Source organism: Balaenoptera acutorostrata, chromosome 16, assembly GCF_949987535.1.
Source record: "Balaenoptera acutorostrata chromosome 16, mBalAcu1.1, whole genome shotgun sequence".
NCBI classification, from domain to species: Eukaryota; Metazoa; Chordata; class Mammalia; order Artiodactyla; family Balaenopteridae; genus Balaenoptera; species Balaenoptera acutorostrata.
Window position 1 is genome coordinate 715813 of NC_080079.1, and position 11401 is coordinate 727213.

An 11401-nucleotide genomic window follows, 5' to 3' on the forward strand; every position below is an offset into this window, starting at 1 on the left:
GGCGGCCCCGAGGAAGCTGCCCCGCTGCGGGGACCAGCCCCCAAGTCCTCGCACTCACGACAGCTGCCACGCAGGCACGGGGATGGCCTCGCGGCGAAGGTCACGCGGGGTGCAGTCCGCGGCGGAGGCTCGTGAAAGCCAGGGCCACGAGCGGGCGAGGCCGGCTCGTGGATAAGCCCGAGGCTGCGGCCCAGCAGGCTCGTGGTGCTCTTAGGAACCAGTCAGGGGGGACTTGCTCAGAGGATGGGGGCGTCACGGGCACTTCGTGGCCAGGACCACCTCGCCCCACGGCCTGCTTCGGGCAGTGCCCGACCGGCCACAACTCTCGGCCCGCTTCGGGCAGTGCCCGACCGGCCACAACTCTCGGCCCGCTGACCCCACTGCCGCCCAGTCCCGCGGGCTCGGCCTTCCTCCTGCTGCGTTGCTGGTTTTGCCGACAGACCCACAACCAACAGGGCAGGCTGTTCCGAACTCACTTCGGCCGGAGAAAATGGTCCTCGAGCTCAAACAAACGCAGGTCTTCCCGGACCCCAGCCCGGCCTCGTCAGTCATGACCAACGGCCACTCAGTTCCCAGGATGTGGGCCTTTGTCGTTTTTATTAATAAAAGTAATCCCTGCTCATAGAAAAAACCGAAGAGCGCAGCAGAGACTACAAGAAGGCAGGCAAGATCTGCCCTCCCCTTCCTCTCCAGGCCCCGCCCCTCCTCCCCAGGCCCCGCCCCTCCTCCCCAGGCTCCTTCCTCTCCCCAGGCTGCTCCCCAGGGCAGGGTTTGGTGCCACGGGTACTTTCAGGACTTTTCTTTGGGTGAGTGTCCATATATTTAACGATGAAACGACGCGCAGATTTCCCCAAAGGGCTAGTATATTAGAAGTGCTGTCATAGCAGGGTCCCCCCACTTTGCGTGTCTTCGTGGGCGTCTCACACTTCATACATGGCCGCACCCCGGGTTACTGTGCTCCCAGGATACAAGCAATCTGTCTATTTTGGTGAAACTACTGATTTCTTCTTTGTGAATAATGTATGGTCAACTCCTGTAACTCTGTCATGCCTCTGTGTTCAGGACGGAGAACTCGATATATTTATTAGATCCCAGCATTGATCATTTATCCTTCCAGTGTCTGCAACTGACGTGGACCGTCATGGATGCGGAGGGTGAGTTAGGGTTCATGACCACAATTGGGTTTCTTTTTGCTTCTTTGTGCATTTCTGTCATTTTTTTTTTAACTCTTAAGGATTTTGGTGCCAGGTTTGTCTTCAGAACAGCTTGTAGCTTCCACTGTTGTCAGCTGTAGCTTTGTCTTGAGATGAATCTTAGAGGCTTTACCGTCTGGCCCACGGTTTCTGCTCACAGACGTCTGTACGCAGCCACAAACTGCGTTTGTTTGGCAGGGACAGCCCTACCTTCCTCGCCTGGACTGCCCAGGACTCCCGGGGGAGCTCCTGGGTCCCCACGTTGTGCCCAAGCCAAAAGAGACTAAAAAGCAGACCAGATGACAAAGGATGAAAACTGGGGGACCACAGGCGAGAAGGAAAGCAAGACACAAAGTAAGATCACAGAAGGCCAAAGACACCTGCTGTAACTACACACACCAGCAGCATTAATACAGAAATCTTCAGATCCGGTCAGGGGCTTGCAGCAATTTATCCTAACAAGGATGTCAGAGGTTTTGCATGTGTACCCCATGGTCTTCGCAGTATAACTGCTAAAGGTGACACCCTTTATGGGACTCGCACAAAACTGGTCTGCAGGACCGAGCAATTCTGGGCCCTGAACAGCGGTTCCATGAAGATGCCGTGACACAGGCCCGGTGGGAGAAGGGGCACAGACGGGAGTGTGAGTGTGTGTGTTAGTTCTGTGGGGGGCGGATCTTATAGAGAGTGAGACCTCCCACACGCGGGGTCTTTTGTGCATTCAGTCCTTGGGGGTCGCTGTCCCCGGGGCCTGCGGCAGTGTCTGCCCCCAAATCCCGGTCTTCTCACCTGGGGCAGGTCTGGGACATGCCGTTCTCATGGTGAGACAAAGAGCCAGGAAACTGGTGGACACGAGGGATCCTAAAGATTCCACTTGGGCTGGAATCTGTCCTCCTGCCCATCTTTCCCCGGCCACAGCAATCACATGGCCAAGCTGGTCATCAGGAGAGAGAGTGGGGTCCTCCCAGGAGACGCAAAGCAAGTCCCCTGGGCCGGGCAGAGGAACTCCGGCTGGGAGGGTGGATTAGCTTCCTTAGCTGAATTAAATTAGGTACAGCCTCTCCTGGGCCCTTTGTAGGAAGAGGCAGCCAGACCATGAAATTCAGGCAGCTCACTGGGCCCCTGCAGACCAAGCCACATACTGATGCCACAGGCCACCAGCGCCTGGGGGTGCCCGTACCCACTAGCCCCGTGGCAGAGGGGTTCAGTGGCCTGGCAGCTGCACACAGCGCCTGAGCCTTTGGGGGTCATGTGCCAGACCAGCTCCCGGGCCCAGCTCGCTCCCCTGCCCAGCCCTGCCGGATGCGCTGCCCGGACAGCTGGATGGCCAGGCAGCGGGCAGCCTGGGAGGGAGCTGGAAGCCCCTCATGTGCTGCAAGGGCCGTGGGGTGCTCTTTGCCTCAAAGTCGGGGCGTTTTCACAGCCTGGCTGTCCCTCACGTGTGGGAGGCTACAGGACAGGCTGCCCGCTCTATGGCAAGCAGTCGCCCTGACCTGTGCACCGGCTGTAAGGCTTTCCTTAGACCGAGGCCCCCTGTGTGCCGGTCCCTACCCGGGAACGGGGCGGGGACCCCATCGCTCTTACCTGAAACCCCGCCTGGTCCCGCCCTCCATCCACAGCCCAGTGACCCTTTAAAAGTGCAAATTGGTTCCCATCATAGGCAGCTCCTCCCCTGAAGACTGAACCCCACTTCCTGGGCGGGTCTCCAGGGAAGCTGCCCCGCCCCCAGGTAGCCGCGCGCGCCCTCAGCAGCAGCGCAGGGGTCACCGTGTCAATAACGCTACCCTGCGTCTGTCAGGCTCGGTTATTAATCTGCCTCCCGTCTGCCCCTCTCCGCCACGAAAGGCACTTAATAAAGACCTGGGGGTACGAGGACAAAGACGTTGAGGCCCGAGCCCAGCCCCGCGCGGCGGGTGATGGGAGGGCACTGGCCACAGCACAGCTGGACCCCTCACCCACCAGGAAGCCCCACCCGGGGGCCAGAGCGGCCTGGAGTGTAGCCAGGAGCCCTTCTGGAAGCGTCTCCTTGGCCAGCGCTGTCCGAGCCCATCTGGGAGCACAGCAGAGGTGCTGGAGAAGACGCCCTAACACAAATCTTGTACTTGGCGCCCAATTAGCGCGTTTGGCACGCGCGCGGTCAGACCCCCGGGAGAGCAGCCCCGGGAGAGAGCTCATTACCCACGACAGCGCATCTCGTGCCGCGAGGCCCCAGGAATGAGCTCGGAGGTGGATTTACGGCTGCCGTTTTTTGTCCTTTCCTGAGGGAGACAAGAGTCTTGGGACCCCAGAAGAGTGCTTCTGAGGCGTCATGTGCCTGCCGCCTGCGGTCAGGGCAGAGGCCACCTCCCCCCGGGGCCCCTTGCCTGGCTCCCGTTTCCACAGCCACGGGCTGGGCGACGCTTTCCAGCTCAGGTGAGAACATCTGGGGGCGCACGCCCCAGCCCGGCCCTCCCCAGCCGGAGGGAGTGGTGGCCCCGCTCCCGGGTGTGGAGAGGGGGCCGGAGCCCTCGCTGGGTCCAGCTTGGATGTGGCTGAGGGGAAAGGTGCCCACAGGTCTCCAGCCCAGAGCCAGGCGCCACCCAGAAGCAGGAACGCAGAGCAAAATGGCAACCCTAGGAAAGGTGCCCCAGAGCTGGGGCCAGGCAGGCCTGGAGGCGGGTCGAAGGGGGGACTGGGGGGCAGGTTCGTCCGAGCCTTTGGCCTGGACCAGACCCACACGGACGTTTCCCTCCTGAGCCTCAAATCCTCTCTGCCAGGGAGTTGTTCATCCAGCCATTCCTTCACTCAAGCTCTTAGCAGCCGGGACCCCTGGTGGGTTGGAGCCTGTCCTGCACCAAGGACCCTGCAGGACACCTGGAAAGGAAGAGGCAGCACAGCCTTGATGCCTGTTGGACATTCACGTGGGGAATGCGAGATGGGTGGGGGTAGCAGACCTGGGGGAGGGACCCTGGAAGGGGAAGAAGAAGGAGGGAGGGGCCAGAGAGGGAGGAAGACGAGGCACGCAGGATGCCGGTAGCCGTGGAGTATGGCCAGTGCCGCCCCAAGCGCAGAGGCCGGGTGCCTGAAACCCGAGGCTGCCCATCAGATAGGGCAGCCCCGCTGAGCCCAGAGGCACTGGCCAGGGAGGGTGGAAGGTGCCACCTTCTTAAGAAGCTGCCTGAGAAGAGAACGAAAATAATTGGACCTACATCAGCAAAGGGGTTCATTCATACGTGGGCACCTCCCAGCAACCAGGAGAGGCCTGTGGCCACGTGCCCCAAAGAGAGAACGACCCAGAGTCGTGAGGTCAAGTCACCCAGTACCGGTGGCTTGCACAGCCACAGGTCCTGGGAGACCAGCGTGTTGGCGGCCGCCCAGCCTCTGTGTCAGATCTCAACCTGGCAGCCGGGCTCTTCCTTCAGGAGGAGAAAGGTGAGGCCAGCACAGCAAAATGGTAAGAGACTCAGGTTTGTACGACAAGAACGTGTAGGGTAGCTCTGTACACTCCTCTATGGCTATTACATTTATCAAAATACATAACCTTTAAAGAAGTGAAGGAGCTGGGGTAGGGCGAGCTGGGGGTGTGGGGAGGGGCTCTGCAAGGTGGGAGACGCCCACCCGGCCCAGGCTGGGGGAGGGGCTTCAAGTCCAGTGAAGCCAGAGCATCACAGAGGATGGGGGAGGGGTAGGAGGTCCCCAGAGATGGGGGGGCAGCTGGGGCCCCTCAGCCTCTGCTGCTTCTTTCATATACCTTCGGGGGCCCCTCCCACCCACCAACGGTCCCCGCCTCCCAGGGTCTTGCCAGGATCTTCCCAGGGACGTCCCTTCCCGGGCGCCACACGCCCATGGTGCCCTTTGGCTCAGGGCGCCTGGAGCCTCTTAGCAGTGCCATCTCCCTGGGGGAGCACGGGCTCCGGAAAACCCTCTGAAGCCTGGGACTGGGGTGCATGTTCAGTCCTTGACTCGGCAGCACTTATTCAGCCCTCCAGGTGGCCGGAGCACGGGGGCCCTGCACCCAGGTGCTGACTCTCTGGAAGGTGCAGTCCCATGCGCACGGACTGCACCGCGCACGAATCCGTGCAGAGCGGCAGGCCAGCCTGGTGGAGGCTGGGGGTGAGGGTCCAGTCCAGAGCCGAGGGAGCAGGAAGTGCGCCACAGGAAGATGAGGGGACAGCGGTCCGGGGCCGGCGGAAGGCGGGGTGGCAGCACACGGATCAGTGTGGGGGTCAGAGGGATGCGAGACCACAGGGGGCCTCGTTCTGAGGTACACGGGTCGCTACGTGGGGATTAGACCGGGTTGGAGCGTGGTGCGTGGCACTCGGCCCTAATGCAGGTGGGAGAGGGGTGAGGCGGGGCCCGGTGCCCAGCTGGGTCTCCCCTACCAGCCACCCGTGCCCCTCACCCCAGGCCCCGCACACCCTCAGCACTCAGTGCTCTCGCTGCCTTCAGTCACTGCCCTGGTGGCACTGGCAGTGAGCAGGGCAGCCTCCACTCGCGCCCCTGCGCAGTGACGGGTGTCTGCCAGCCACCTTTCGGGGGGTCAGCCAGTGGAGGGCGCCCAGTGGGATGGGCAGGGATCTGGTCTTTCTCTGTGGCCCGGGCGTTTGCTGGGAGGGGGTGGGATTTGCGCCAGCCAGGCTCCTTCAGCATCTCCAGAACCTGGGAGTTCCTGCAGCTCCAGGGCCCAGGTGACCGCGCCTCTGCCCCTTCATCCCAGAGCTGCGGGCGGCACTTGGTTCTCTTGACCCACCAACCCCTGGGTCAGCAGCCCCCTGAATCCGCCCGCAGCTGTGGTTGCCTCCTCGAGCTCCCAGAGGCCGAGAACTGCTTACACACGGGAGGACAAAGCCAGGGCCCTTTGCCCTTTGCAGGAAGCCACCGAGCAGGTAGCAGCTCCATGACTTGCCAGCCCCACAAAATGACAAATCTTTCCTTTGACAAGGTTGTTTGCCAACTCCAGGGGTACCTGTGTGGTTGGAGATAGAATCCAAGCTCCTTCTAGGTGCAAGCGCCCTTACCCCCCTCCCTCTCCGCCCCCCCCCCCGCCCTTGCCGGCCAGGCTCTGACCCACCCTGCGCTTGAACACTTGTTGGCCCTGGCTGGCCCTCCAGGAGGACCACCTTCCCTGACCTCCCCCTTCCCAGCGATCATTGGTCCTGTTCCCCTCCTGCAGGGACTTCCAGAAGTTTTTTGGTTTATTGTTTATTACCCACTCCTCCCCTGGGGGCAGGGCGGGGTGCAGAGGTGGAGTTCTCTGCGTTCACGTGGCTCTCCCAGAGCATGCCTGGCACCTAGTAGGTGCCCAATAAATAAACGTTGACTAAGTAAAGGTCTCTGTCAAACGCGCGCTCTGCGTGTTCCCACAGCGTCTAAGTGTGAGCGCCGAAGTGCCCGCCGCCTTCCCAGGCAGGACTTTTCCTTCAGCACCAGGAGGTGGCATTCGCGAACCTCTCCACCCCGGTGGCAATCAGCGCGGGCTTCGGGAGCCGAGAGGCGCTCCTTCCCCGCAGGCGGCCACGGTACCTTCCCCGGAGGAGGGGGCGTTTCCCTTGATCCTACCCAGGGGGCGACTCCTGGGAGCTCAGGAGGAGGGGGTGGCGTGGGAGCCGGGTAGAAGGTGGAGGGGCGCAGCCTCGGAGCGCCCAGAGATGGCTGGCAGGCAAGTCGAGCAAGTTAACAAGCCTACACACCCGGGACTGGGGCACCGGGGGAGTGTGTCCCGTGCCGTGGCGTCCTGGGGGGTTGAGGGGCTGCGCCCGGGGCTTGGGAACCCCCGCGCGCCGGGCAGGACAGAGCGCATGGGGAGGGCACCGAGACACCCACCGCCAGAGAGCATGGAGAACAGGCCGCCCTCACCCCGCATCCCCCGCGCCCCCAATCCTCTCTGGGCCCTCCAAACCGCACTCCGGCCCCCCATCCTGCACCCAGGGGCACTGGCTCCCTGGAGAGCCGAGCACGCTGCGGCCAGGGGAGAAGCATCCCCACTCGCGACCCCAAGCATTCCGGCCGTGGTCCAGGGAGGGCCCGGCGGCGCAGACAGACCCGGGGCGCAGGGCAGCGACTCGGGGTGTCCGTTTCCTCAGCGGTAAAAAGGGCTGCGGAGGCCCCAGCCCGGGTGCTCGAGAAGCCACAGCGCGGCGCCCAGAGCTGCGGTCTTCCTCCTGCCACCGAGCCAGAGTCGCAGGGAGGATAGTGCGCCCTGTCGTCCCGTCCGGGCGCGCCACTCCCGGCCCGCCCCAGAGGACAGTCCGGCCACAGCTGCCCAGAGTCGGCTCCTCGGTGCCGGGAGTAGGGAACCGGCCCCGCCCCTCTCACTTGGCCCCGCCCCCAAGCCAGTAACTGCCACCCCCATCAGAGCCCGAGCCTTGGCCACCCCGTTAGCCGCCTCCGAGGAGCCCAGAGGGGCCCAAACCCTGCTGGGAAGGATCCTCCCTGCGGCTGGGCTCTCGGGGAGCACCTCCGCTGTGCCCGAGGCGGTGGGGCTCAAGCGAGGCCCGGGGCGGGTCTCGGGGCCTGGCCGCCAGTAGGTAGCGCGGGAATGCGAGAGGTGCGCGCTCGTTAGGTATCCCGGGCCTGGCTCCGCAGGTGCCGCTCGCCTGCGGGGCAGACACACCCGGATCCCGCGAGAGCGGCCCCGACCGAGGAAGCAGGAAGAGAGAAATTCCCATGCGTGCGGATTGCACCGCGCACGAAGCCGGGGGCACCACGCGCCACGGCGCGCCGCCCGGGACAGCACGGTGCGCGCACACGCGGGCAGGGGCGGCCACCGAACGTCCGCCCAGCCCCGGCGGCCAATGGCTTTCTGAGCGGCGATCTGGTGTAAGGACTCGCAGCGCCAAGACCCGAAAGCTAACCGCACAAAACGAAAATGGACCCCCCCAAAGGTTTCAGTGCCAGCGGACGCTGGGTCCCTGCACAGAGCCGAAAGGGTCGCCTTCGTCCGCGCCACAGAAACCCTGGCGGCCGGGGTGAAACGGGAACGTCGTTGCTAACCGACCACACCAGGCCCGAGAGAGGCCGGCCTGGCGCACACCGCCGCCCAGCCACGAAACTGCAGCCGTCGGTTCGCACACGTTCCCGTCACGTTCCCAACAGGCAGCGAATAATAATAGCCGCCACTTAGTAATTGCTATGTGACACCACCCAAGAGAACCAAGGAGGCGACGTCCAGAACTGTACCCAGCACTGGCTCTCCGCCGGCGCCCGCAGTCCGCTGCGATCTTATTTGAACCCGCACAGCAATTCCACGGGGTGGGAGGCTTTTCCACCCAGAGGAGGACACCATGGGCCCTGCGTGCCCGTCAAAAGGCCACGCTACTGCCCGCTGGCTGCACTTCGGGCGCGCACCCACGTTAAGGCCCTGAGCGTTGCCCCGCACGCCTTGGGACCCGGACTCTTGAGCCTGCCAGGGTCCCCGACCGCCGGCTCGGGCCGCGCTTCACGAGGGAACGGCTGTGCCCTAGGTCGCGGCGCCCAGGTCCAAGCTCCGGACTCAGGTTGCCTCCGGGGAACAAGCTGCGACTTCGCGGCCGGGAAACGCCTGACCGGGAGGCCCGGGCGGTCCCCGCGCCCTGACCCGGCAGTGTACAGTCCCGAGGGCAGGGAGGGGACCGGGAACCGCCCCTCCGGCAGCGCGCGACTCGGCAGCCTCGCGTGTGGCCCCGGGACAGGCCTCGCCACGGCGTCAGCCATTGGTTGGTGAAACCAGCGCAGATTCTCGCGGGCCAAGTCTAGCATTCGGCCCGTGGACTCTGACGTCCCGCTTCCTCCGCCCTTATGCATCCCAGAGGAGAATGTTCCCGGAAATGTTTTCGTTCCTCCCTCAAACCTGAGCCCGGGGCGGCCGGGAAGCCGCAAGGCGGGGCGCGGACTGTGACCCCGAAGGTGCCTGCTGAATCCCCGCGCCCTCCCGCCTGTGCCTCTTCACCGAATGGGGCGCACGGAGTGTGCCAAGGGGATCCTCAAATCTGCATTCTTTCGGTGATAAAATATGTTCTCGTATTTTTTCCTGATTTCCCACTAAAACCTTTGCCTAACTAAACTCCCATCCAACGGGATTTATTTCGTCCCCGGGGAGATAAATCAGGCAGCAAATTTACAGCCCGGGAGGCACCTGCCGGGCTAATGGGCCCTTCATGGAGTGCGCGGCCAGCGGGGGCGCGCGCAGACGGCGGGGGCGCTGGCCAATGGCCGGGCCGCGGTCGCCGGCAGCCAATCAGCGCGCGCGCCGCCTGGGGGCCCCGCGGTTATCAGCGCGTCCGGCCCGCGCGGCGCGGCGCCGCTCCGACCGGCCCCGGAGCCGCCACCGCCCACCCCACGCCGGAGCCGCCGCCCGCCCTCGCGCCCGCCATCCGCGCCGTCGGCGCCCGCGCCCCGAGCCCCCGCTGCAGCCGGCGCCCGCCCGGGTCGCGCGCAAACTTCCCGGGCCGGCGGGCGCGGGCGGCGGCGGCGGGGCCTGGATGGGCGCCCGGGCCGGCGGCGGCGGCGCCCATGGACGCTAACCGCCCGGGCGCGTTCGTGCTGAGCAGCGCGCCGCTGGCCGCGCTACACAACATGGCCGAGATGAAGACGTCGCTGTTCCCGTACGCGCTGCAGGGCCCGGCCGGCTTCAAGGCGCCCGCGCTGGGCGGCCTAGGCGCGCAGCTGCCGCTCGGCACCCCGCACGGCATCAGCGACATCCTGGGGCGGCCCGTGGGCGCGGCGGGCGGCGGCCTCCTGGGCGGCCTGCCCCGTCTCAATGGGCTCGCCTCGTCGGCCGGCGTCTACTTCGGGCCCGCGGCTGCCGTGGCGCGCGGCTACCCCAAGCCTCTGGCCGAGCTGCCCGGGCGCCCGCCAATCTTCTGGCCCGGCGTGGTGCAGGGCTCGCCCTGGAGGGACCCGCGCCTGACCGGCCCGGGTAAGTGGCCCACGCGCGGATTCGGCGTGGGGCGGCGGGGCGGACGGGGGCGCGGGGCCGCCGGCCGCGCTCACCCGCCCTCCTTTGCAGCCCAGGCCAGCGGGGTCCTGGTCAAGGACGGCAAGAAGAAGCACTCGCGGCCGACCTTCTCGGGCCAGCAGATCTTCGCGCTGGAGAAGACTTTCGAGCAGACCAAGTACCTGGCGGGGCCGGAGCGCGCGCGCCTCGCCTACTCCCTGGGCATGACCGAGAGCCAAGTCAAGGTGAGGCGGCTGCGGCCCGGGCGGCCCCCCGCGGGTCCCGCTGCGCTGAGGCCCACCCGCTCCCCCGCGTCCTGCGAACGGCCTGCGAGCTGCCGCCGGCCTTGGCCCCGGTCCCGGGGGCGCCCAGCCCCGCGGCCGGGCCCGGGCAGAGGGGTGGCCTCGGGCGTCCCTCCGCGGCCGGCGGCGTCTCCGGCCGGGCCGCCGAGGGGCCAAGCTGCCGCGGGCCGGGTGCTTCGGGAGGCGCCGCCTGATGGGCACCCTCCACCCCAGGTGTGGTTCCAGAACCGGCGGACAAAGTGGCGCAAGCGGCACGCCGCGGAGATGGCGTCGGCCAAGAAGCAGCAGGACTCGGACGCAGAGAAGCTGAAGGTGGGCGGCTCGGACGCGGAGGACGACGACGAGTACAACCGACCCCTGGACCCCAACTCGGACGACGGGAAGATCACGCGGCTGCTCAAGAAGCACAAACCCTCGAACTTGGCGCTGGTCAGCCCGTGCGGCGGCGGCGGCGCGGGGGACGCCTCGTGAGGACGCGGCGGCGGGGCCGGACAACCAGGGTACGGGACGCGGGCCGGCGCCCCTCGCCAGCCGCCCGCGCCGGAGTGTGTATATATATTTTTACAGAATAAGTTATAAAGCGGCCTGGCTCGGGCTCGGCGTGCGGAAACCCCAGAGCGCCCGCGTCCCTGTCCTTGGCGTGGGCGCGGGATCGGGACCGCCGCTGCCGCGCGTCCTGAGAGGAATCACTTTGTATAATCAATAAATTATTTAACACGTCCCCGTCGGAGCCGTGGCTCCCGAGGCTGCACCGCGTGTTTCTTCCTTATCGAAAACCGCGGGTGAGACGCTCTGCGCGGTGGCGCGGCCCTCTGCCTCTGCCGGGCCCGCTGTCCCGGGTCCCCTGTCCAGTCTTCAATGCCGCGGGGTCCGCGCCTTCTGCCGGAGGGGCGCCTGGGTCTGGCGCGGGTCCGGCTCGGAATCGGGGCGTGATGGATTCCCGGTCGCCTCGCGCCCCAGGTTGCCCGGGTGGCAGCAGCTCGCAGGACCGAGGGCACCGCGAGGCCCGGCAC

The 11401-nt window shown here is 65.7% G+C and overlaps 1 protein-coding gene across 1 annotated transcript; it reads left to right on the forward strand.

Annotated features, from left to right (window-relative positions):
* Nucleotides 1-9662: 9662 nt before the first annotated feature.
* Nucleotides 9663-11012, forward strand: NKX6-2 (NK6 homeobox 2). The gene is made up of 3 exons (XM_057531320.1): nt 9663-10068; nt 10159-10331; nt 10602-11012. Exons 1-3 carry the CDS (start codon nt 9663-9665, stop codon nt 10857-10859), a joined length of 837 nt encoding a protein of 278 aa, XP_057387303.1. The 3' UTR covers nt 10860-11012.
* Nucleotides 11013-11401: the final 389 nt, after the last annotated feature.